General features: G+C 41.1%; 2 protein-coding genes and 1 pseudogene across 2 annotated transcripts; 1 reads left to right on the forward strand and 2 right to left on the reverse strand.

Moving 5' to 3' along the window:
- The first annotated feature begins 1,060 nt into the window (after positions 1-1,060).
- Positions 1,061-7,869, forward strand: zbtb41 (zinc finger and BTB domain containing 41). Its single transcript, XM_070919096.1, has 10 exons — positions 1,061-2,288; positions 2,449-2,656; positions 3,139-3,208; positions 3,433-3,580; positions 4,203-4,332; positions 4,466-4,561; positions 4,663-4,769; positions 4,943-5,048; positions 5,183-5,271; positions 6,307-7,869. Exons 1-10 carry the CDS (start codon positions 1,061-1,063, stop codon positions 6,939-6,941), a joined length of 2,817 nt encoding a protein of 938 aa, XP_070775197.1. The 3' UTR covers positions 6,942-7,869.
- Positions 7,870-10,947: 3,078 nt separating this feature from the next.
- LOC139296435 (complement factor H-related protein 1-like) lies at positions 10,948-12,214 on the reverse strand. Its single transcript, XM_070918838.1, has 5 exons — positions 12,157-12,214; positions 11,879-12,070; positions 11,518-11,697; positions 11,157-11,351; positions 10,948-10,961 (listed from the first exon to the last, which is right to left on the reverse strand). Exons 1-5 carry the CDS (start codon positions 12,212-12,214, stop codon positions 10,948-10,950), a joined length of 639 nt encoding a protein of 212 aa, XP_070774939.1.
- Positions 12,215-16,412: 4,198 nt separating this feature from the next.
- On the reverse strand, positions 16,413-24,707 carry LOC139296436 (complement factor H-related protein 1-like; annotated as a pseudogene).
- Between the last annotated feature and the right edge of the window lie 2,005 nt (positions 24,708-26,712).

Raw genomic sequence — 26,712 nt, forward strand, 5'->3', positions numbered from 1 at the left:
GAGAAAGTGGTTGGTGACATGATAACAGCTAACGGTAGTGTGCCATTAGCTTTCAGACTAAATTACCCATGGTACCCTCGTTTTATGAACCCTCGCGTGAACCTAATGAAATTGCTCGACAACACGTCCTACTCGTTTAATTCGTGTTTGACTTTTCATGCGTTACATACAAAATTAGCCAAGAAAGGTATACAAGTTTATTTATCTATCGCTATTTCGCTCATGTTTGTTTGTGTTTACGTCACTAAACAAGAGCATTAGAGGACAAAAGCTGAAACAGCCAATGGGCGGACGGTTTGTTACGGTGTCCGACATTTCTGCTAGGATGGGAAGGTGGGGCGTTACCATAGACTGTATGAAAGGCCGTTACAGATATTAAGGAAATTATTATTCTTCCGTGTATGTTCCACATTACTAATGTCAGCTGGAGTGTACAGTGCTTTGTAAACGGGCACGTAACGTATCTTTAAGGTAAGATGTTTTAAAAAAAACGTCCCGTTACAAACGTTAGCTTCCGGGGTAGCAGTAAGGGTCGTTTGTCAACACTCTCCTCGGAGGGGGGCCCGCCCGTCTGACTGATAACATAATGTTAGGGGTCCTCGAGGTGGAGAGCGAATTTGCAAATGCAACCGTCTTGACAGTTAAGAACTCAGGATAGCAATACGGTCACTAGCTTAATTTCACATTTCCGTCAGGCCTATGTTGTCTGTTGAGTGCAGTGTTTATAACAATTGTTTGTTCTTTCTGCTTTGCATTAATGAATAGGAGACATATACCTCAAACGTTAGCAATAAGTCGTAATTTTGCATCTTTTCATGCACCGTTTTCATATTTATGATAACTTTTCTCCACAATGTCCCCTTCATGTCAGCTTCATGCTGTTAATACCAATGTTATGACGTCAAAGTCAGGTACAATTGCATGCTAAGCCATTTGCCTATCAAATCTGTATCAAAACCCATTACTTGGGAGAGTGAGCATCTCTGCAGGTTCAATCGTAGTATTGTTTTTATTCCTCTGGTTTTCAGGAGTGACTCATGGTTGGCTAACAGACACACCAATGAAGAAAAGGCCTTGTAATCCTCTGCGCCCCAAACGCAGCAGGCAGGTCAGTGCCAGCAATGAAGAGTCGGGCACTGTGCTGGGCTCCAACACCCCCTCAAACTATGAAACTGCCCCACAATCAACCTCTGAAATCAGGCACCTGGCTATGACGCAGCACAGTCACAACCTCCTCAAGTTCTTGAATGAGGACCGGACCCGGCAGAGGTTCTGTGATGTGTCGGTGTCTGTTGGTGGGAAGCTCTACAGTGCCCACAAGGTGGTGTTGGCCCATGGGAGCAGCTACTTCCATGCTGAGCTGTCCAAGAACCCTGCTACAGTGCATGTGACTCTGGACCATGTGGAGGACTCTGTTTTCCAGCACCTGCTTGGCTTTTTGTACACCTCTGAGTGCATTGTCGCAGAGACGGACCTCCCGGCTGTAACTGAAGCGGCCCGATTCCTGGACATGATGGACATACTAAAGCTGCTGTGTGAAGAAGGGGACAACAACACTTTATGTGTGATCCAGGCACAGGATGAGATAAGAGGGTCTCCTGAAGTGGAAATTACCTCCAGTGACTCACCAGCAGGTGACACAGACACCCAGATCCCATTTGATGTTCAGTGCACCATGTGCAGTCGCCAGTTTAGCACGGAAAACTCCCTGCAGAACCACTTGGCTGAGAGTCACGCTGATGCACAGCAGGTAACCCCAACTGAGAAAGAAAAGACGGCAGGTCAGAGGACTGCTACCACACGGAGATCAGCCCGCAGGAGGAGAACACCCTCCAAGTATCAGAGAGACGATGTGGAGTACACTATCAACACTCCTGAGGAAAAACAAAGGACTGTATCACCAAGACAGCAAGATGAAGAAAAAGTGGAAGAAGCAGGAAAGGTGGCTGTGGAAAACCAAGCACCCAAACTGGACGAGAACGAGACCTCTAAACCAGTTCAGGGGGAAGATGTAGTGGACGAGGAGGGGGAGGAGGAAGAGGAAGGAGACATGAATGAGGACGTGGTTGCTCAGAGGAAAGTTGTTGAGGTTTATGCAGGTCAGCAGGGTTCAGATGTAGAAAGGGCAGAGCACCAGGCTGTTCCGGAGGTGAAAGCGCATGTGCTAGCAGCAGGAAGCTCTACCCAGAGTCCAGTGTACCCTGAGGGTCTGGCTCCAGTCATCATCCAAACCTCCAGCAAGAAGACTCTGAAGTGCCCCAAATGTGACAAGACCTTTGACCGTGCAGGTGGGAACCATGGAATAAGGTCTAGATTATCAGTGTTTTCATTAATGTTGTCTCTTGTAGTAGCAGTATTGTAGTGCCATGTTTAATGACTGATACTAATGTCTCAAATGTGTTGTGTTGATACAGTATATTAACTGATATCCCTTTCCTGCATTTTTAGGGAAGTATGAGAGTCACACCAGAGTGCACACAGGAGAGAAACCATTCCAGTGTGACATCTGTCTTCAGCGCTACTCCACCAAGTCTAACCTGACCGTACACAAGAAGAAGCATGCCGGCGACGCTCCCTTCCAGAAGAAGGAGCACAAATGCCCCTTCTGTAGCAAACTCCATGCCAGCAAGAAAACCCTGGCTAAGCATGTCAGGAGGTGAGACGTGGCAGTATCACATATAACAACCCTAACCCTTTACATCGGTAATTTCTGTGTCTTTACTTGTAAATCAGTTCCCACTGATGCAGATAGTAGCTAACTGTAGTATCTTGCTAGCTGACAATTGTTGTTGTAAACATCTGATTTGCACACAACCTTATCTATCCCCTGTTTATTTTAGTCACTTCATAACATATGTTGCTGGCAGAGTTAAGGAAATAAGAAACAGTCAAAACAATTGTTTTCAAGTTAACAGGTTTTGAATTTTGGAAACATTGCTACTTTTTATGACATTGTCTTTGCACGGCCAACAGTTTCACAAAGTTAATTTTGACTATATTATGACTATATTTCTAAGTTGTACGTTTTAGAAAAAACCCCCCGATACATTTTGTAGAGCGAACTCTCTACTAGATCTCCATGATGGCATCGGCTGTGGTTGCTACAGTCATATCATATGATGATGTCTGTCCTCCCAGGTTTCATCCAGACCACATCCAAGAGTTTCTTACCAAGAGGAAGAGGAAGAGTGAAGGCTGGAAATGTGCTGTAAGAATTGGTTTCAGTCATAATATGTTGTTCATGTTTAACCTGATGATGCAAACTAATCTTAAATAGAGACCACAGATTTTTTTTTAAATATGATCACATGAATATACCTGGAGGTAAGATGATGAATAAATGCATTTTCGCAATTAATAAATGTACAGTGTATGTAAAGGCAGTTTATTTAGATTTTAACAGTCTTTTAATCTTTGAACCTTCTGAACCAGATTTGTCTGAAGACCTTCACCCGCAGGCCTCATCTGCAGGAGCACATGATCCTGCACACCCAAGACCGGCCTTTTAAATGCTCCTTCTGTGACGAATACTTCAAGTCCAGGTTTGCCAGGCTGAAGCACCAAGAAAAGTACCACTTAGGTGAGAGATGTAAAATGAAAATTAAAGGTTCTATATGCAGTTTTCAGAAAGTCTTTTTTATTAATGACACCGGTGGCCCTTAAGTGTCAGCATCGTTGCTCGCACTCGCAGTCTGTCTGTGAGCCAAAATAGTGAAGTGACATACACCAGACTGATTTACTGTGATTTACAGTCATATGTAGAATAACATTACTATCTGTAATGTTCCTATATTTAATTTGGACCATTGGCTCCGTGATACAAACTAGCTTACTGTTTGCAAGTTACTTCATCAGCTATATGAAATCGATAGATATAGAAATCAATCCACAGGCTGTTGGAGGCAACCGACAAAGTCGGGGAGGGTTATAATCCGTTCACACATTGGCAATAAAAAGCGATGAATACATGTAAATTGTTACATGTAGAACATTAAGCTCTTAGGGTAAAAAAATAAACCTTTACTCTTGCTAATGAGACGAAAAGCTTTTTAACTACTAAATTAAATTAAATCATTAAAACCTTAAAATGATGTCACTGCTGTAACTGTGATATGTGTTAATGGATTACAGTTTCAGGAACCATGTTTCTGTAGCAATCGATGCATTAGATGAAAAGAGTTTGTATCCTTTCCCATTTTCAGGTCCTTTTCCCTGTGAGATTTGTGGCCGACAGTTTAATGACACAGGCAACAGAAAGAGGCACATTGAGTGTACACATGGAGGCAAAAGAAAGTGGACCTGCTTCGTTTGTGGGAAATCTGTAAGGGAAAGGTACGTCTCTGTCCCTAAACTTTACCCACCTATTCCTTATTTCCACAACTCTTATTTTGACATGCTGTGCTGCAAAAAAAAATCATGTTTAACCCTGTGCTGCTTTTATTGAGACATGTTTTTCTTCTCCTAGGACAACCTTGAGAGAGCACTTGAGGATCCACAGTGGGGAGAAGCCTCACCTCTGTAGTATCTGTGGCCAAAGCTTCCGTCATGGCAGCTCCTACAGGTGGGCCCGGTGTTGGTGATTGTGAACATTTCAAGCTCTCAGTTTGTTTGGCTGTGTCATTAATATAGTTGTCCATAATGAGCAAACTGTTCTTTGGACAGGCTCCACCTCAGAGTCCACCACGACGACAAGCGCTACGAGTGTGACGAATGTGGGAAAGCCTTCATACGCCATGATCACCTGACCAAACATCAGAAAATACACTCTGGTACAGTAGAAGACTTCTTTTGTGGCAGTGTCTGCTTTGACTCAGGCACACAGAATTCATTTTGTTTCTTGTTACAATACAGTACAGTGGGAAATACTGTTAACCTTTTACCGACTCCAGTCAGTGTTTACTTAGTAAATACTAAGTATTAACTTAGCCCATGTTTATTACAGGTGAGAAAGCGCACCAATGTGAAGAATGTGGCAAGTGCTTCAGGCGGCATGATCATCTGACGGTCCACTACAAAAGCATTCATTTGGGAGAGAAAGTTTGGCAGAAGTGTGTTATCATACAAATCACAGTCATACTTATTCCGTTTCTTTGTAATGTTACAATATTTCCCTTAGCTGCCCCTTCAAAGTTTGGCAAATGGTTTTGGTTTATGTGTGTGTTAATGAGGAATTTATTCACAGGTATAAAACCGCTGTGCATCAGTGTGAGGTTTGCAAGAAAGAGTTTAAAGGAAAGTCGAGTCTAGAAATGCACTTCAGGACCCACTCAGGTAAGGAAACAAAGAAGTCAATGGATGTGTTTGCTTGAAAACATGCATGAGAACAGGAAAGTGGCAGTTGGAGGCAAACAATAGTTGTTTTCTCAATTGACTGTTCGCTGTAAGCCCTGCCCTACTTAGTTACTGTTGCTAGCTTGCGTTGGTTGAAAACTCCATCTCCAGCTGAGTCGTTTTAAAACAACGAGCCTGTAAAAGGGTCTTAAATATGCACATGATGGCTACATACATGATATCTTGCTAAAATACTGAGACTAAAGCTGCATGTCTCAGGCTAAAAGTCAGCATTCCTACCAGTTGATGATCCATTTAGAACACCCATAAAAATGCAATAAAAAGTTATTTGTTCTAACATAACCCTTGGATGGTTTGGATGCTTACCATGGAAAACATGGACAAGCAACAGAATGGTTAACCTTTTTGGAAAAAAAACAGTAGAAATGCTTCACATTTACAAGAGAAAAGGATTTGATAAGGAGTTTAACAAACATATCACTATATAACTTACAGTAAGTTTGGCTGGGGTTGCTGGAGTGTTAGCCAGACCTATCTCCACACTTTGGAGAAAGGTCTGGCTCAACCCATTATCATTCTGGGATAGGGGGGAAAACCCTCTGGCCTCTGGTTTGTATTTCTTTAAACCAATCACAATCAGTCTTGGGTGGTGCTAAGTCCAGGGTACAGTGACGGTGCCCTTGCAAAACGGTACCAGGCAGATAGCGGAAGGGGAGGAGAATGCCGACTGAAATAGTCTGCCAACGGCAGGCTTATCCCAACAGCCTACATCCAGTGAGTCAGATTACTGGTGTGTAAACTTCCCCAAACCAAATACAGAGAAGGAAAGGGCTGCTATCGTAACTCTGAACTAATCTTGGCTCCCACGCAGTGGATGTAGGCTATGATTGGACAATCGTCCTGGGTTCATCAGAATTGTTATTATTCTTAAAAGTGAGGGTGCTATAGAAATGGCTATCTAAACATACTTTTTGGATACTCTCACACTGATGTTCTCTCGTGTTTGTGTGACAGGTGAGAAACCCCACAGATGTCCTGAGTGCAACCAGACATTTCGCATCAAAAAGACCTTGACAAAGCACATGGTGATTCACTCAGATGCTCGTCCTTTTAACTGCCCCCACTGCAGCGCCACCTTTAAAAGAAAAGACAAGCTCAAGTACCATGTTGACCACGTGCACAGCACCCGGTTGACTGAGCAGCCCCTCGGCACACTCAGCGAGGACAAAATAGTCTCCATTCCTTTTGAGGAACCCTCTAAGGCATACCGCGCTGAACCTAAGTCAGGCCTCCAGAGCACCTCTCCTCCTACGAGTGTCTGCGTGCCCGTCACTTTAGTTCCTGTCCAGATGGCAGGAGGAGCGCAGGGCGACATGAACACTCACAGGGCCTCCTCTCTTTCCTCCCAAACTCACAGTGTTGTGAGCATGCAAGCTCAAGGACAGCAGCAAAACTCTGGCTACCAGGCCGCTACAGACCTGGCATTCTTAGAGAAGTATACCCTCACTCCCCAGCCCGCCAACATTGTCCACCCTGTGAGGCCCGATCAGATGCTGGACCCCCGAGAGCAGTCCTACCTGGGCACGCTGCTGGGACTGGATTCAGCTTCCTCTGTGCAGAACATCTCTAACTCTGATCACACACACTGATGCTCCTCAGCCAAAAACTGGTCCTTTAAGGCACAGTCCAACAAACTTTTTAATAAGAAGAACAGAAGCTTCAGTATTCAGTATCCATCATGACGGAGGGCGATTATTGCCTCCTACGTAAAATGTTTCAGTCTAAGACAAAAGCTACACAACTGCAGTTGATTCATTTAGGCTCTGGTGCAGCACGGGGTGACCTCTTTGATGTTCAGCCTGATCTCAAAGGAAATTCACACCGTATTGTCACCAAAATAAATGCATTTATGTGACATGTTAAACTGTGTGGATTTAGACAGAGTTTCTTTACTGAAACTGAACTGAAACTGAAAAAGACACGTGTGGGAACATTTTTGTACCAATAAAAATGAAATGAAAACACAAATTTGAAATGTTATTAAAACCAAGGCTGCCGCTTGTGTTTTTGAGTGTGTACCATTTTTATTGTATTTTTAAAAGACCCAAAGCAATTTGTTTTTTTAAGGGATCGGTCGATCGGCAGAAAAGTAACTGATGAGAATTTCGATAAATTGTTGAATCATTGAAGTCATTCATCCAGTAAAAATAGCAATCATGAGCTGGTTCTCGCGTGTCAGTTTTGGTCCTTGTAACTTATGATGAACAGTCACTATAAATAAATATCTACAGGTAAACTGACAGTAAAAAGAATCAGTGGTGGCAGCCTGGGAATACTGAGTAAAGTTAATCTGCAGGATACTTAAGGCTTTTGGTTTGAGTTTTTTTATTCATGCAGCGTCCATATGAGCACAATGATTACGTATCGGAAGTCGATGTATTTATGTATGTGTGCAAGAACCTTATGTTAAATATGGACGTTAAATCATGTTTTGTTAATTGATAAATAAGACATTTCTGAAACAGTGGCGATGCTCTTCTCAAACTCATCATGTGTCATGATCAATAAAATCTGATTTGAAAAGGTGGATGTTTTTTGAGTTATTCGCCCTGTGACACACGGCCTGTTCGGGTCGTAGCCCACCTGGAAGAGCCTCCAGGATCAGGATAAGCGGGTATGGATAATGAATGGATGGATTGCTTTTGGGAGACGATTTAGACACAAAAACTCTGCAGACACAATTCTGGAAAGATTAGTGTTGAAATTCCAGTTGAAGACTTTATTCAGGCCAAATACACACCCTGTTTATCTGCTATTTGTTTATTGAGTTATTTTTGCAGCTTTGAGCATACAAACAGCTTGCTCCTACATTATGTAGGCATGCGTAGATCAACATGAAGAGCCAGAAAGATGTTTCTGACCAACCCAACACTGTGAGTGACGGCATAATTATGACTTAGTTGTTTCCAGGCTGGCATTTGTTTTCAGTCGGTGGTGAACGAATCCAAAGGCAGCAGTATCTTCCCCTTGGTGATACAGCCTTAGCAGGTACCCTAGTTACAAGACAGAGGTTTCACAAACAATAAACAATCAAATCAACAGTAGTAGTGCTTCATGTGAGACACTTCAAGATGGAGGACAACATCAGCATAAATACAGTGTGTTTCTTTAAAAAGTAGATTCAGGAGTAACACTCACCGTACCCAGTTGCAAACGGTTACAACCTGAAAACAATCGTAAAGAGACACACAGTGAATATGTGAAGCAGCTTATTGACTTCTCATAGGGAGGTGAGGTCTGTGATTTACTAAATGTCTGCAGGCTTCTAACTGTTTTCATGTAGAGGAATAGTACTATTCTCTATTAGCACTAGCACGGTGCAGAAGCCTATAGTGAATCAGCATGTGGCTTCATGAACTGTATTTGTTAAATAGCTGAATGTGCTTCCCCTCTTTTCTTTTCTTTGGCGCAAAGTTAACAAAAAACTAATATCAACGGCCATCAGGCGTATTTTGTTACCTTTGGACAGAGCCAGTTGTTTCCCCGTTTCCAGTCTTTATCAGAATCAGAATCAGAATCAGAAACTGTTTATTGCCAAGTAACATACATTACAAGGAATTTGCTGTGGTCTGAAGGTGCTATTGTTTTGATAACAAATAAGTAGAATATAAAAGCTAAAATAAGAATAAGAATAAAAATAAAGAAAATAAAAAAATAAGATAAGATAAATAACAACAGTGCAGTGACCAGAATAAAGTAAAGTGTCCAGATAAAGTGTCCAGTGGGGGGGTGAGTGCGTTAATGTAACGCAGTGGGGACAGGGGTGATGTACGTTAATATAACGTATAGCTTGTGTTTGTGTTCTGGGGGGGGGGTCAGTGAGAGTTTGTCAGGTTGACTGCAGAGGGAAAGAAACTGTTTTTGTGGCGGGAGGTTTTGGTCCTGATGGACCGCAGCCTCCTGCCAGAGGGGAGGGGGTCGAACAGATGGTGTCCGGGGTGGGAGGGGTCGGCAGCGATCTTCCCTGCTCTCCTCAGGGTCCTGGAGGAGTACAGGTCCTGAAGAGATGGAAGGTTGCAGCCGATCACCCTCTCTGCAGAGCGGATGATACGCTGCAGTCTGCGTCTGTCCTTGGTGGAGGCAGCAGCGTACCAGACGGTGATGGAGGAGGTGAGGATGGACTCTATGCTAAGCTAAGCTAAGCTGCTGTTGACTGTAGCTTCATATCTATTGTACAGACATGAGAATGGTATCAGTCTTCTCATCTAAAGCTGCGTTTCCACAAAGCAGTCCAGTTCAGTTCAGGTTGTTAGACATTACAACGATTATTTTCGGGTTTCCATTGGCAAAAGTTGTGGATGTGAACCACTCCATTCTGTGATAATCTGTTTTCGCAGATACCAGAAAACAATGGTGAAAAATCTACCTACTGTATTTCTTTTAATGGCATATTTATATGTAATGAGCTGATAGAGATACTTACATCTGGTAAATGTCATTTTTCCATCAGTGCACTGGCCGTCAGAAAAATTGTCAAAACTCCAGACAGCTATACATTCGAATCTGAAACTCCCACCATTTTCTATATTTTTAACTCCGGCTGGTTTGAGTTCAGAATGGTCAGCAGTGTCGACAGTACAGTCGCCAGCTGCACAAAGGAAACAACAAAAAACCTGTTAACTTCTTTTTCCAGCCGACCTCTTTGACAGACCTTTGGAATTGATCTGGAAACAAATATTTCAAACTGTCATAGTTAAAACAGCTTAAAATTCACTCCATATTTTGATTTCCTCAGCTTCACTGATGGACCCAATCTATCCCCAAATCACTCAACAAGGTTATTGATAAGAGCCGTGGTTATAGATTCAGCTTTGTAATTAACTGGCCAGCAATTAAATGAAACAGCTAATTATTTCCTCTACAATTTCCCAAATAACCCAGTAAAATGTGGTAAATCGGCTGAGATATTATCTGGAACGTGATGTAAAAGGAGAAATGAATGTACTTATTTACTTGTGATTGGAGGATTGGTCTCTGTCTCGTACAATTCGGGTCTGGTAGTAGGTCCTGTAAGATACAGTGGAAACACCAGTTAGTATCACACTGGGATGTTGTTTTTATGCATTTCTTCCAGAATGTCTGAAGAAATTTGTGTAAAGTTGTAAGGTTGTCCTTGCTAGAGGAAATCTAATCTTCAATCAGTGACATTAACATCTAAAATATTATGTTCTTCATCAAAACCAACAAATCAAGTCCCGTACCTGGTCTGGTTCGTCAAGACATTAGATACACAATATATACATATTCTATGGAGAAATTATATAAATGACACTAGATAAATCACAAGATACACACAATGCATTTTGGTGAGTAACACTGAATGTTGACAAGAAAACTCCACAGGGCATCTTTAAGTAGCGGGCCGTAAAACCAAAACAATGAGCTGAAAGTTGCTGTAAATCTTTGTAGAACTGAGAGAAACTGCAGTCGGGTGATAGTTTGTCACTACGAGTGACACCTTTCACAAATACATTCTTAATATAGAAATATTGATTGTTGCAGCTTGAAGAATAACAGAATTGATCAGTGTTGCAAACGTGTCTTCAAGAAATGAAACTAGAAACTGTGCCACCGACCATACCTTCACACAAAGTCTCAAGGCCTGGCTTCTGAAAAGTCATGACAGTCAGACGTGAACTCTTTAATCAGTTACAATTGCTGCCTGGATTATGTGACCTGGCAACATTCTTTAAATCTTTTTTATTTTGATTAGTTGCTCATTTTTAGATATTGATTTGTTGCTTTAATGTCAGTTCATGAATAGTATTTTCATCACTGCATATCTCAGCACATTGTCCACTTACTGCACGGTGGGCCTTCAGTCCACGCTCCAGCTGCGCAAATGATGAATTTGTTGGACTCTGCTGCTCCCTCTACAGTATATCCATCTTCACATTCATACCGCAGTTTTGAATCTACAGCAAACACCTCCTGGTATCTCTGATGAATGATGACTGCGTGGGGGATTCTAGGGGGCTCACTGCATGCCTGGATACTTTCTGTAAATAAGAAAATAAATCATGAATAGGAACAGGAGAAGGTGTCCAGATGGAAAAATACTGGATTGTTGTAGTTGGCAACTTGAGTTAAAGATTTAGACACTGATATTATTCTGGTCACTGTTAGTTTTACAGCTCACTGGTATAGAACATCTGACAGACTTACTCTCACAGACTAGCACACGGGACCATTCTCCTCTTATACATTTAGCTGTGGCTCTGTGGTCTTTGTGTTCATATCCTTCGTCACATGTTATCCTCATTGTCTTTCCATCTTCATACCAAGCCTTTGAGCTTTCAGGCTTTTTTTCATTGGGGATAGTTGGTGTAATGCAGGCTGTCTCATCTGAGGAAAAATAGAAACAAAAACATTTTATCTTGGTGACAGTCTTCAACCTGTTTGGCAATTTATATTAAAATATTATGCTTATAAAATATGTATATATAAAATAGTTCTGCCATTATTTACAAGAGGCAACCATGGGTAAAAACGGAAAAAACAGCAGAGGAATCTGGGGAACACTTACTTATACATTGTGGTTCATGAGACCATTTGCCATTTTGACATGTGCTTGTTGCCCACCATCCCTTCACTGCAGGTTTATGTTCATTGTTGCAGCTATAAGTCAGCTCTGTTCCATGAGAATAAGTCTCTTGCTTTGGGGCAAAGAAACCACCATCCAGTGTGGGAGCACTACAGGACTGTGTTGCATTTTGTGCTAAAATACAATCATGAGCAAGATTACACTTTATTTCTTTTTAACAAATTCAAATGGCTGCATGTGAAAGTATTCAATATTCTTACCATGATGCACTCCAGGAAACCAAATCAGAAGAAAACATCCAAGATGTCTGACGCACATTTTGTCAGGAGTGAAATCCTCCAACGACAAAGTAGAACTGAGAGTCTAGTCCAGATCAGAACCAGCTAATAACGGTTGAAACAATGTTTGTGGAGTAAACATGCAGGCATCATGCTGTGGCTCTGAAGCCAAAAGAAAGATGGGCAAATAGGCTGCATGCACACGCACACACCTACAGAAAAGAGAAAAAAATACTCTCTACGTTAAAGTCTTTCCCCTCTTCTACTTTAGAAATGCAAATTATTATTATTATTATTATGAGAAAGAAAATGTTTGGAACTCTCCAGATTCAGATTCAGTCACTTTGGTAAAAGTATCGTGTTTAAATGAGCTTCCTAACAAACATTATTTTGTTCAGTTTTGTGTTCAGTATTTCTTCTTGACCTCAGATGATACTGTTCATTAAATTCATTCATCTGTCACATTATGAACTTCAAGGAGCAGCACAGTTTTTTCTATTTACTGGATTAATTCCATGTTGGTTCATTTGTTTGGGAAAGGCCTGTGACAATGATTAATTTGTCCCCACAGTAGAACTACCAGGCTACCAGTGGATCGTTTGCTATACAACTCTCTCTACAAAGATCTATTTGACTATTTACAGTCCAAATTTCAAAATGATTTCCTGGACTGGTCTGATCAGAGGTCAGTCTTGTGCCTGCCCTGATTCAGTTATTTATCCAGTCCGGCCTTCACCTCTTCTGAATTAACAGATTATCTAAAAACACATATTTGGCCTTCGATTGCTTCTGAGAACAGCAGACACCTTCAGTTCACCCACATCTACATAGATACTCCACCATTATGTGAGAATGACACTCAACTAGCCATCCACTTACAAGAGCAGATATTCTAATGTTGACAACATCGTAAATCAACTTTATTTACAGGTGTGTATCTGCTTAATAAATGCAAGGATAGACCACCAGGTGTAGATCATTTAAATGTTGAATTAATAATAACAATAACAAGAATTGTTGCCAATTTAATTGCTGTCATGTCTGTCATATTATTTTAAGTATCGAAAAAGGTATCTATCCACAGCCACGGAAGATGGCAAAAGTTATTCCACTTTCAAAAAATCCGGCTGCACCATTTTCTGGCACAAATAGCCAACCTATAAGTTTGTTACCAGCTTTAGGAAAGGTAATGGAGAGAATTTTTTTGAACAAGTGCAAACTTATTTTGATGATAATGACTTGAACACAGATTATCAACGTGCTTAGAGGCCTGGTCATGCTACATGCACGGCTCTGACACAAATGACAGATGATTGGCTAAGTGAGCAAGACAATAGGAAGTGGGGAGGGCTCAACAACTCCAGCAGAAGTCATCTCTTTCAGTTGTTCGTCCGCAGTGGCTTGTTTACCTGGGGACATTCGGTAAGGCCTTTGTTTTATTGGCACACAGTTAGTGGTATAGATGGTGTGTTGCAAAGCATCAGTTATTACAGGCTGATTGGTACAGACCTGTGGATTAGATTCAAAGAGATGTCGTAATTGTCTCTTTTCTCCATCTTGTAAGTGAGCTTCAGACACAGCAACATTGATGTAATCTTGACTTCCATTTGCTCCAAGGACAGAATGGGAGGTGGAAAGAAGGTAGTTAATTTAAAAGTTAATTCCACCCAGAGGAATTGGATGCATTGAATCATCTCATGTACAGAATGAGTGAGTTATCTCCATCTGCTCCTGGTGTGTGAGACTGAAGTCTGTGAATTCAGTGATGAGTTGCACTCATATACTCATACTCATATAACTGCAACTTCACACAGGAATGCATTTCAATGATATTCATAGATTCTGGATTACCCAAGGAGCAAGAAGGAGTAGATGTAAGTTTGAGAATTTTAAACTAGTTAATTGAAGTTTTTGTAGAAAAACCATATCGGACACAAATTATCCTTCAAAGCACAGTATGTTTATATGTTGGAAAATATGTCTGATATATCATATATATTATATGTTAAATATGTGTTAAAAATGCTGCAGAGGAGGAATTGTGTCTCATTTTAAGGGTGGTCACCACATTTTCTGCACAATGGCATTCACGATGATCCACACAGTTACCTCATTTGCAGTTCCAAATAATACATAAATACAATAAATACATACAACGTCTGATACAAGGTTACATCTGTTGAACCTGTACCATGTTGCATAAACTCCTGTAGTGATCCTTTTTAGCCGTGCTAGCAGCATGGCTTTGGGGATGGCAATGTTGATCGGTCAGTCGGTCCACCACTTTAGTCCGGACTGAAATATGGATAGAAGGATGAGTTGTTCTAACTTTGCTATCTTATTAATAGTTGTTCTTTTATGTTTGTAATTTTGAGACCTGCTTGTGGTCTATTTGGTCAACTGTGTGTGTGTATATGTGTGTATTTTAATAGTCACAGTTGACCATTGTGGTGGTGCTTATCAGTTTAGGTTTAAAGTATGGTGTTGGGCTGGCAGGAGCCTCTGTATTAATTATACACCAGTTGATCCATTGTGTGGCCCCCCCCCCCCCCCCTTCACACTGAAGAAACCCTTTCTTTCTTCTCTCGCTGGACAGGAGCTCTTGGGCCTAAGCTAAACTAACGGGCCTATAAAGGTATTGTACAATATCTACGCACAGCTAATGTGTTGTGGTGCCAGTTTGTATTGTGGAATGATTTACCCATCTGTCATAATTTATATCTATTCTTGGAATCACCTCTCGTGTCCAGTGTTTTAGAACCTGTGTGACCTTTTTGAGTCCCTAAAGTGGTTAAATCTCTTAATAATTTCCTTGGGGTGCAATTCCCCTAGGTGGCGTAGTTGACCTTAGCTCCTGCCACATTAGGGTTCAGTGTCTTTCCCAGGGATACATCGACGAGCCGCTGATCGAACGCTGATCCACTCTACCCTGCTCTAACTCCTGTGTAACAGTGCTAACCACTGCAACACCATTCCACCCATTTACTCTTGCAACTAAACACCTGCAAACTTTATGACATTCTCGTTCATTCTCATCGCCCGATCAGATGCTGGACCCCCGAGAGCAGTCCTACCTGGGCACGCTGCTGGGACTGGATTCAGCTTCCTCTGTGCAGAACATCTCTAACTCTGATCACACACACTGATGCTCCTCAGCCAAAAACTGGTCCTTTAAGGCACAGTCCAACAAACTTTTTAATAAGAAGAACAGAAGCTTCAGTATTCAGTATCCATCATGACGGAGGGCGATTATTGCCTCCTACGTAAAATGTTTCAGTCTAAGACAAAAGCTACACAACTGCAGTTGATTCATTTAGGCTCTGGTGCAGCACGGGGTGACCTCTTTGATGTTCAGCCTGATCTCAAAGGAAATTCACACCGTATTGTCACCAAAATAAATGCATTTATGTGACATGTTAAACTGTGTGGATATAGACAGAGTTTCTTTACTGAAACTGAACTGAAACTGAAAAAGACACGTGTGGGAACATTTTTGTACCAATAAAAATGAAATGAAAACACAAATTTGAAATGTTATTAAAACCAAGGCTGCCGCTTGTGTTTTTGAGTGTGTACCATTTTTATTGTATTTTTAAAAGACCCAAAGCAATTTGTTTTTTTAAGGGATCGGTCGATCGGCAGAAAAGTAACTGATGAGAATTTCGATAAATTGTTGAATCATTGAAGTCATTCATCCAGTAAAAATAGCAATCATGAGCTGGTTCTCGCGTGTCAGTTTTGGTCCTTGTAACTTATGATGAACAGTCACTATAAATAAATATCTACAGGTAAACTGACAGTAAAAAGAATCAGTGGTGGCAGCCTGGGAATACTGAGTAAAGTTAATCTGCAGGATACTTAAGGCTTTTGGTTTGAGTTTTTTTATTCATGCAGCGTCCATATGAGCACAATGATTACGTATCGGAAGTCGATGTATTTATGTATGTGTGCAAGAACCTTATGTTAAATATGGACGTTAAATCATGTTTTGTTAATTGATAAATAAGACATTTCTGAAACAGTGGCGATGCTCTTCTCAAACTCATCATGTGTCATGATCAATAAAATCTGATTTGAAAAGGTGGATGTTTTTTGAGTTATTCGCCCTGTGACACACGGCCTGTTCGGGTCGTAGCCCACCTGGAAGAGCCTCCAGGATCAGGATAAGCGGGTATGGATAATGAATGGATGGATTGCTTTTGGGAGACGATTTAGACACAAAAACTCTGCAGACACAATTCTGGAAAGATTAGTGTTGAAATTCCAGTTGAAGACTTTATTCAGGCCAAATACACACCCTGTTTATCTGCTATTTGTTTATTGAGTTATTTTTGCAGCTTTGAGCATACAAACAGCTTGCTCCTACATTATGTAGGCATGCGTAGATCAACATGAAGAGCCAGAAAGATGTTTCTGACCAACCCAACACTGTGAGTGACGGCATAATTATGACTTAGTTGTTTCCAGGCTGGCATTTGTTTTCAGTCGGTGGTGAACGAATCCAAAGGCAGCAGTATCTTCCCCTTGGTGATACAGCCTTAGCAGGTACCCTAGTTACAAGACAGAGGTTTCACAAACAATAAACAATCAAATCAACAGTAGTAGTGCTTCATGTGAGACACTTCAAGATGGAAGACAACATCAGCATAAATACAGTGTGTTTCTTTAAAAAGTAGATTCAGGAGTAACACTCACCGCACCCAGTTGCAAACGGTTACAACCTGAAAACAATCGTAAAGAGACACACAGTGAATATGTGAAGCAGCTTATTGACTTCTCATAGGGAGGTGAGGTCTGTGATTTACTAAATGTCTGCAGGCTTCTAACTGTTTTCATGTAGAGGAATAGTACTATTCTCTATTAGCACTAGCATGGTGCAGAAGCCTATAGTGAATCAGCATGTGGCTTCATGAACTGTATTTGTTAAATAGCTGAATGTGCTTCCCCTCTTTTCTTTTCTTTGGCGCAAAGTTAACAAAAAACTAATATCAACGGCCATCAGGCGTATTTTGTTACCTTTGGACAGAGCCAGTTGTTTCCCCGTTTCCAGTCTTTATGCTAAGCTAAGCTAAGCTGCTCTTGACTGTAGCTTCATATCTATTGTACAGACATGAGAATGGTATCAGTCTTCTCATCTAAAGCTGCGTTTCCACAAAGCAGTCCAGTTCAGTTCAGGTTGTTAGACATTACAACGATTATTTTCGGGTTTCCATTGGCAAAAGTTGTGGATGTGAACCACTCCATTCTGTGATAATCTGTTTTCGCAGATACCAGAAAACAATGGTGAAAAATCTACCTACTGTATTTCTTTTAATGGCATATTTATATGTAATGAGCTGATAGAGATACTTACATCTGGTAAATGTCATTTTTCCATCAGTGCACTGGCCGTCAGAAAAATTTTCAAATTTCCAGACATCCGTACATTCGAATCTGAAACTCCCACCATTTTCTATATTTTTAACTCCGGCTGGTTTGAGTTCAGAATGGTCAGCAGTGTCGACAGTACAGTCGCCAGCTGCACAAAGGAAACAACAAAAAACCTGTTAACTTCTTTTTCCAGCCGACCTCTTTGACAGACCTTTGGAATTGATCTGGAAACAAATATTTCAAACTGTCATAGTTAAAACAGCTTAAAATTCACCCCATATTTTGATTTCCTCAGCTTCACTGATGGACCCAATCTATCCCCAAATCACTCAACAAGGTTATTGATAAGAGCCGTGGTTATAGATTCAGCTTTGTAATTAACTGGCCAGCAATTAAATGAAACAGCTAATTATTTCCTCTACAAATGTGGTGAATCGGCTGAGATATTATCTGGAACGTGATGTAAAAGGAGAAATGAATGTACTTATTTACTTGTGATTGGAGGATTGGTCTCTGTCTCGTACAATTCGGGTCTGGTAGTAGGTCCTGTAAGATACAGTGGAAACACCAGTTAGTATCACACTGGGATGTTGTTTTTATGCATTTCTTCCAGAATGTCTGAAGAAATTTGTGTAAAGTTGTAAGGTTGTCCTTGCTAGAGGAAATCTAATCTTCAATCAGTGACATTAACATCTAAAATATTATGTTCTTCATCAAAACCAACAAATCAAGTCCCGTACCTGGTCTGGTTCGTCAAGACATTAGATACACAATATATACATATTAGAGAAATTAGATAAATGGATATATTAATTTACCCTTTCCAGCAGATGCAGTGTTTCCCCCACCTATTCCTCCCTCCTTGCACAGTGGGCCTTCAGTCCACGCTCCAGCTGTGCAAGTGATGAATTTGTTGGACTCTGCTGCTCCCTCTACAGTATATCCATCTTCACATTCATACCGCAGTTTTGAATCTACAGCAAACACCTCCTGGTATCTCTGATGAATGATGACTGCGTGGGGGATTCTAGGGGGCTCACTGCATGCCTGGATACTTTCTGTAAGTAAGAAAATAAATCATGAATAGGAACAGGAGAAGGTGTCCAGATGGAAAAATACTGGATTGTTGTAGTTGGCGACATGAGTTAAAGATTTAGACACTGATATTATTCTGGTCACTGTTAGTTTTACAGCTCACTGGTATAGAACATCTGACAGACTTACTCTCACAGACTAGCACACGGGACCATTCTCCTTTTATACATTTAGCTGTGGCTCTGTGGTCTTTGTGTTCATATCCTTCGTCACATGTTATCCTCATTGTCTTTCCATCTTCATACCAAGCCTTTGAGCTTTCAGGCTTTTTTTCATTGGGGATAGTTGGTGTAATGCAGGCCGTCTCATCTGAGGAAAAATAGAAACAAAACTACAGTCAACATTTGCCTTTTATGAATGTATAAGACGTTAGACGATACAGAGTTTCACAATAAAGAAGCAAAGATATGAGAAAAAACAAGCATAACTTTATGTAACAGAATTTTCAACACTTGTTGGTTTATTTTAAAACATTGCATCTAAAACGCCATGCTGAACGGTGAAATGTCATTTTCATGCTGCCTGTTTATTTAATTTCGGCAATAATAATCTGGTGTGATTATTCTCTCTGTCTTCTAATATTCTGTATTCTAGTATTCTGATAAGTGAGGACATTCCTCAGGTGTACACAAAGCTGCACAAAAACCTTGAATTTTAAGGTTTCAAAGCACCTTCATACAACCCAGTAGAGATATTTCTGAAACACTTACTAATACATTCTGGTACATGAGTCCATTTGCCGTCATGACATGTGCTTTTTGCCCACCATCCTTCCACTACTGGTTTACGGTCTTTATCGCAGGCATAAGTGAGGGTGGTGTTATCAGGATAAGTGTCTTGTTCAGGGACAAGATAACCACCACTCAGGAGGGGCGCTTCACAATGCTGTGGGACACTTAGTGCTGAAATACAATGACAAACAAAAGTACATATTAAAACATGTATTTAACAAATTAAGATGTTTCTAAGTGACAGAATTGAATTTTCTTACCATGCAGCACCCCTGCAAACCAAACCAGGAGAACAAATCCAATATATCTCACGCACATTTTGTCAGGGATTAAAATCACCACAACAAAGCAGAGCTGAGAGCCCAGTTCAGATCTGGACCAGTTAATAATTGTCAAGGGCATTTCCCCAAAGAGCTAAGAACTTAAGCAATAGTTAACATTATGCTGAGTCACTGTCATCATGCTGTTACTTGGAAGCCAACACACAAATGTACAAATAGGCTTTGTGTACTAATCAGATCTGTCACATTTTGCATAAATATCTTGCTCAATGAGTTCGTTAAACAAACTACACAGATCAATGTTATGTACAGCTTTTGTTTCATTTGCTGTCACATTTCTACCTTGATTTGAATCATTTTCCCCCCTCTTACTACACACTACAGTACGCACCATGAAAATATCTAAGAGGAGGGTTATCCGCATTCCACAAAATACTGCTCTTGTTATTTCCCATTTGTCAATTTGTTTAAGAAAAGCCCAAAATGGTCCAATGGATTTCTCAGACAATGTTTTCTACAAAAATCTATGAGATTGTTTACAGTCCAGATTTCAAGTTGATTGCTGGACTGCTGTGATCAGAGGTCAGCACTATGAAATACGTTCCATATTAGCTCTTGGTGATGGGGTGTTTACCTTGTGGTCATGCAGTTTGTCTTTGAGTTCCAGCTCTAAGTCTGCTGGATCCTCATGTGCTCTGCATCATTTCATTTTTTCATGGAGGATTTTTACATGTCTCAGGAGGAAAAGCACAGGCGTAAATAATAAAATGAATGATGGCTGAATACCATTCAGCTGCTTCAGTTTCAGGGTCCTTGTATTGTGCACGCTGACTCACTGTCACGCGGTCATGGTTTATTGAGACACTTCAGTAGAACAGATTGTTAATGTTATTTGTAACACCTGTGCCTTCCCACAAGTCAAGATGTCAGCTGTGAAAAAGACCTTTTAGAATAATTGGATTATAAATTGGATTGACACACACTGCTCCACCCAACACACAACAGGTGGCCAATCAGAGCTCCTGCTGTTGCTCTGTGGGTTGGACGTTTTAGGTGACACATTGCTTATGTGCCTTTAGCCGTCTTTAAATTGAAGCAATCATAAGTGCATATGTAAGTGTGTAGATAGAATCTGTAGGTAGAAACATACGTAAATGCTGTCTTAAAAAATACATTTTGTGAAGTTATTTTTAAATTCAGTTAATAATTCATCATTCAAATACAGAATGAAGGAAATAAAAATATTATTAAATGTATCTATTTTATCCCATGCATCCTTTTTATAATTTCCAGCCATGCTAGGGTTGTGGCTCTACTGATGGTAAGGTCGGTTGGTCGGCCCACCACTTTGGTCCAGACTGAAATATCTCAACAACTAGTATTTTAATCTGTCCAACACTTTGGTTTATGACAAAATACCAGCAGCACTAATGATATTCCCGTCCTTGTGTCTTTTGCTAATTAACAATTGTTAGCATGTTAGCACGCTAAAAGATGATTAATATGGTAACCTGCTAAACTGTGAGCTGTCAAAGAAATAAACCATATGATTAAGTTGTCCTTAGAGATCGTGTTTTATTTCATTTTATAGATTGAAATAAAAAGCGAAAAATTTATTTTTAAGATGTCCAACACAGGATAGAATAGGAAATAGAAAAGGAAAAAAAAAGGTTTCTGGAAACAAATGCTTTCAGATTAGATTCTACCAACAATAGTTAGCAGCACAGCCTCCACAAATAAACATGCTGCATAAAACATAATATTTCACTTCAGGTTTGAGTTTCCTCAGTGTTTTATGGGTGGACTTACTGAGTGGCCAGAAATGATTTTGACCCAAGCACTGAACTGCACTTACATAGTTTTGTGTGTACTGTACATTTCCTACCAAAACACCAAGTAAATGCATACACAATATCTGATACATGATGTAAATGAATCTTGTAAACTGTAATCTGTCAAACTGGAATGTTGTATGCATTCCTTACAGATTACTAATGTCTAATAACTACTAAAACAATAGTAATATCCATGTCCATATTTCTTACTTAAATGTATTTCACTTTCTGTCTCACATTTAGTTCAGGTGCAGTACTTACAAACCACAGCAATTGAATTCGCATCTAGCTAATCAGCACTTTTGACAGTACAAGTTTTAACTTTGTAATGTCAGCACTGATAAGTTCTATCTGCTATAATCAAGATTTTTATATGAATAGTGAATCAAATGACTATGAGTTTATGTGAAATGGTTCACTATTTGTGACGAACCCCTCAGCTCTAGAAAGCTTTATAGCATCTTTCAGCGATTGTTTTGGTTTTGCTGTATGGTCACGCAGTAAGGGGTCTGCTGGATGTGCTGAAGGGGGCCTGGGAGGGACCAAAACCTTATGTATTGAAGATGAGAGACGAGCTTGAACAGTTCCAGAAGCTGGCCAACGCTCATCTGGTCAGTGCTTAGCAGCGTCAAAAGCAGAACTATGACAAGTTGGCTTGCCGGAGGTTCTTCCAAGAGGGCCAGAAAGTTCTGCTTCTTCTTCCAACATCAGAGAGTGGTCTCTTAGCCAAGTGGCAGGGGCCCTATGTGATCAACAGGAAAGTAGGTCCTGTCACCTACGAACTGTACATGCCAGATCGCCGAAGGAAGCATCAGGTATTTGCTGAAGGAATGGCTGGACAGACCTGCATCATCAATACAGTTGTGGGCTCGCACTGTGGTTGATTAACTGGATTAAATGACTACAGACCCGTCGCCCTGACCTCTGTGGTCATGAAATCATTTGAACGCCTGGTTTTGTCCCACCTCAAATCCATCACAGACTCTCTGCTGGACCCCCTGCAGTTCGCCTACAGAGCCAACAGGTCTGTAGACGACGCCGTCAACCTGGCTCTACACTACATCCTCCAGCACCTGGACTCCGCAGGATCCTATGCCAGGATCCTGTTTGTGGACTTCAGCTCTGCCTTCAACACGATCGTCCCGGCTCTTCTTCAGGACAAGCTCTCCCAGCTCAACGTGCCTGACCCCACCTGCAAGTGGATCACAGATTTCCTGTCTGACAGGAAGCAGCACGTGAAGCTGGGGAAACACGTCTCTGACTCGCGGACGATCAGCACCGGCTCCCCTCAAGGCTGCGTTCTTTCTCCTCTACTCTTCTCCCTGTACACCAACAGCTGCACCTCCAGTCACCAGTCCGTCAAGCTCCTGAAGTTCGCGGACGACACCACCCTCATCGGACTCATCTCTGGAGAGGATGAGTCTGCCTACAGGTGGGAGATTGACCATCTGGTGACCTGGTGCAACAGCAACAACCTGGAGCTTAACGCTTCAAAGACAGTGGAGATGGTTGTTGACTTCAGGAAGAGCGCAGCCCCACCCGCCCCCATCACCCTGTGTGACTCTGCAGTGGACACTGTGGAGTCCTTCCGTTTCCTGGGCTCCATCATCAGCCAGGACCTCCGGTGGGAGCTGAACATCAGCTCCGTCATCAAGAAAGCCCAACAGAGGATGTACTTCCTGAGGCAGCTGAGGAAGTTTAACCTGCCACAAAAAATGCTGGTTCACTTCTACACTGCCATCATAGAGTCCATCCTCACCTCCTCCATCACCGTCTGGTACACTGCTGCCTCCACCAAGGACAGACGCAGACTGCAGCGTATCATCCGCTCTGCAGAGAGGGTGATCGGCTGCAACCTTCCATCTCTTCAGGACCTGTACTCCTCCAGGACCCTGAGGAGAGCAGGGAAGATCGCTGCCGACCCCTCCCACCCCGGACACCATCTGTTCGACCCCCTCCCCTCTGGCAGGAGGCTGCGGTCCATCAGGACCAAAACCTCCCGCCACAAAAACAGTTTCTTCCCCTCTGCAGTCAACCTGACAAACTCTCACTGACCCCCCCCCAGAACACAAACACAAGCTATACGTTATATTAACGTACATCACCCCTGTCCTCCCTGCGTTACATTAACGCACCCACCCCCTACTGGACACTTTATCTGGACACTTTACTTTATCCTGGTCACTGCACTGTTGTTATTTATCTTATCTTATTTTTTTATTTTTTTATTTTTTTTTTTATTCTTATTCTTATTTTAGCTTTTATATTCTACTTATTTGTTATCAAAACAATAGCACCTTCAGACCACAGCAAATTCCTTGTAATGTATGTTACTTGGCAATAAACAGTTTCTGATTCTGATTCTGATTCTGATTGAAGAAGAGGAACCACAGGAGCACCTGTGCAGGTGAAGAGCAGTCATTCCCAGATCTTAGTCATCTTGCAGCAGACCAGCAGGAGGAGCTAGATTCATGCCTGTTGAGCTCTTCAGCACCAAGCCAGGTTGCACGGACCTCATCCAACATGATATACGGCTACGTTGTCCCAAAGAGACATTCAGGAAGGTCAATGAGCTGAGGTGTAAGCCCATGAAGGGTATTTGATTTCCTGATTATGAGTTTACTGTGCAGTTCACCCGCTTGGTTTTTGGTACTGGCTGAAGCAGTCTTGGGGTTAATTGAACACCCTTTAAATAGTCAGTTGAGATTTTTGCTATAGGAGGGGAGAGAGAGACTTGAGGCTGTGCTGCCATTCACACATGCTGTTAGTTTGAGTTGCTATGAGCTAATTTCCTTAGTTTCTTTGTATTTTTTTCTTATTTTATTTTAGTTGCATGTAACATGGAGAGCACTTTAAATAAATATTGTTTTGTTTTAATCTTACTGCTCTCATCAGCATTGTTTTCAGCAAAAAAAAGCTCTGATAAACTGTACACTACCTTGCCAGAACCTGTGATGGCCATGGCCACACAGGGTAATAAAATCCCAATTCACACTCTCACCTGATTAGTTTGTAAACCTACACAGGTACTTTAGTTTGCAGTCCACAATACTTTATCAATTAACATCACAATTTGTTTGGTAATTCGTTGTATTAATCATTTGTTTCTTTGTCTTTGAGTTACCATGGTTGTTGGGGAGGTTCCTTCCTGGTCCAGAAAAAGGTGTGGCTGAGGGCTGAGGGCTTTTAAATCCTAGAGCCAGCTCATCAGGCCAAACCATGTGCCGCCTTGTTATGGGGGGGATTTGGGTTTAGGTAGTTTTGCTTTATATTTAGTTGTAGTTGGTGTACATTTTGTTTACCCCTTGGGTTTTACTTGCTTTGGCTGATCCACTATATATCTTCCGTTGTGGGTCATTGTGGCAGGTCAGTTTGTTCTGTTAACACCTTGTTGAGTTGTTATATTGAGTACAGTTATGGTGCGTTGACCTCTTTTATAGGCCTAATTATCAACACCTTGGTTTATAATTGTTTTGCATTTTTGGGGTAAATAAAAACCCAGTTTTTCCAACTCCTGTTTCCTTGTTGCCTTACTGCTTGGTCCCTGACACACCAAACAGCAGGCAGACAAAGCTGCAAAGTTAGTGACTTGCTGATGAACATAAAGAGCTTGAAAACATAAAAACAGAGCGAAAAGGAGAGTTTTTCTTCTGTTTTGGTCCACCAACTCCTGAGAAAGATATCTGGCTCTTTAGCTGCTCAATGCTCCACTATGTTCCCCAGCAGCACTATATTTAGCTAGGTAGTTGCTCACTTTGCCCTGTCCTGTTCGTTTATGTTCATTGTTGCAGCTATAAGTCAGCTCTGTTCCATGAGAATAAGTCTCTTGCTTTGGGGCAAAGAAACCACCATCCAGTGTGGGAGCACTACAGGACTGTGTTGCATTTTGTGCTAAAATACAATCATGAGCAAGATTACACTTTATTTCTTTTTAACAAATTCAAATGGCTGCATGTGAAAGTATTCAATATTCTTACCATGATGCACTCCAGGAAACCAAATCAGAAGAAAACATCCAAGATGTCTGACGCACATTTTGTCAGGAGTGAAATCCTCCAACGACAAAGTAGAACTGAGAGTCTAGTCCAGATCAGAACCAGCTAATAACGGTTGAAACAATGTTTGTGGAGTAAACATGCAGGCATCATGCTGTGGCTCTGAAGCCAAAAGAAAGATGGGCAAATAGGCTGCATGCACACGCACACACCTACAGAAAAGAGAAAAAAATACTCTCTACGTTAAAGTCTTTCCCCTCTTCTACTTTAGAAATGCAAATTATTATTATTATTATTATGAGAAAGAAAATGTTTGGAACTCTCCAGATTCAGATTCAGTCACTTTGGTAAAAGTATCGTGTTTAAATGAGCTTCCTAACAAACATTATTTTGTTCAGTTTTGTGTTCAGTATTTCTTCTTGACCTCAGATGATACTGTTCATTAAATTCATTCATCTGTCACATTATGAACTTCAAGGAGCAGCACAGTTTTTTCTATTTACTGGATTAATTCCATGTTGGTTCATTTGTTTGGGAAAGGCCTGTGACAATGATTAATTTGTCCCCACAGTAGAACTACCAGGCTACCAGTGGATCGTTTGCTATACAACTCTCTCTACAAAGATCTATTTGACTATTTACAGTCCAAATTTCAAAATGATTTCCTGGACTGGTCTGATCAGAGGTCAGTCTTGTGCCTGCCCTGATTCAGTTATTTATCCAGTCCGGCCTTCACCTCTTCTGAATTAACAGATTATCTAAAAACACATATTTGGCCTTCGATTGCTTCTGAGAACAGCAGACACCTTCAGTTCACCCACATCTACATAGATACTCCACCATTATGTGAGAATGACACTCAACTAGCCATCCACTTACAAGAGCAGATATTCTAATGTTGACAACATCGTAAATCAACTTTATTTACAGGTGTGTATCTGCTTAATAAATGCAAGGATAGACCACCAGGTGTAGATCATTTAAATGTTGAATTAATAATAACAATAACAAGAATTGTTGCCAATTTAATTGCTGTCATGTCTGTCATATTATTTTAAGTATCGAAAAAGGTATCTATCCACAGCCACGGAAGATGGCAAAAGTTATTCCACTTTCAAAAAATCCGGCTGCACCATTTTCTGGCACAAATAGCCAACCTATAAGTTTGTTACCAGCTTTAGGAAAGGTAATGGAGAGAATTTTTTTGAACAAGTGCAAACTTATTTTGATG

This window comes from Enoplosus armatus, chromosome 14, assembly GCF_043641665.1.
Source record: "Enoplosus armatus isolate fEnoArm2 chromosome 14, fEnoArm2.hap1, whole genome shotgun sequence".
Classification (NCBI taxonomy): domain Eukaryota; kingdom Metazoa; phylum Chordata; class Actinopteri; order Centrarchiformes; family Enoplosidae; genus Enoplosus; species Enoplosus armatus.

Bases quoted from the DNA above. Each gene is read 5' to 3' on its own strand.
- zbtb41 (XM_070919096.1), top strand. From the start codon at position 1,061: ATGAAGAAAAGGCCTTGTAATCCTCTGCGCCCCAAACGCAGCAGGCAG. The intron at 2,657-3,138 runs GTGAGACGTGGC...CTGTCCTCCCAG, and splicing joins CTGGCTAAGCATGTCAGGAG to GTTTCATCCAGACCACATCC. The intron at 4,770-4,942 runs GTACAGTAGAAG...TGTTTATTACAG, and splicing joins ACATCAGAAAATACACTCTG to GTGAGAAAGCGCACCAATGT.
- LOC139296435 (XM_070918838.1), bottom strand. From the start codon at position 12,214: ATGTGCGTCAGACATCTTGGATGTTTTCTTCTGATTTGGTTTCCTGGA. The intron at 12,071-12,156 runs GTAAGAATATTG...ATTGTATTTTAG, and splicing joins GTTTCCTGGAGTGCATCATG to CACAAAATGCAACACAGTCC. The intron at 11,698-11,878 runs GTAAGTGTTCCC...ATTTTTCCTCAG, and splicing joins TCATGAACCACAATGTATAA to ATGAGACAGCCTGCATTACA.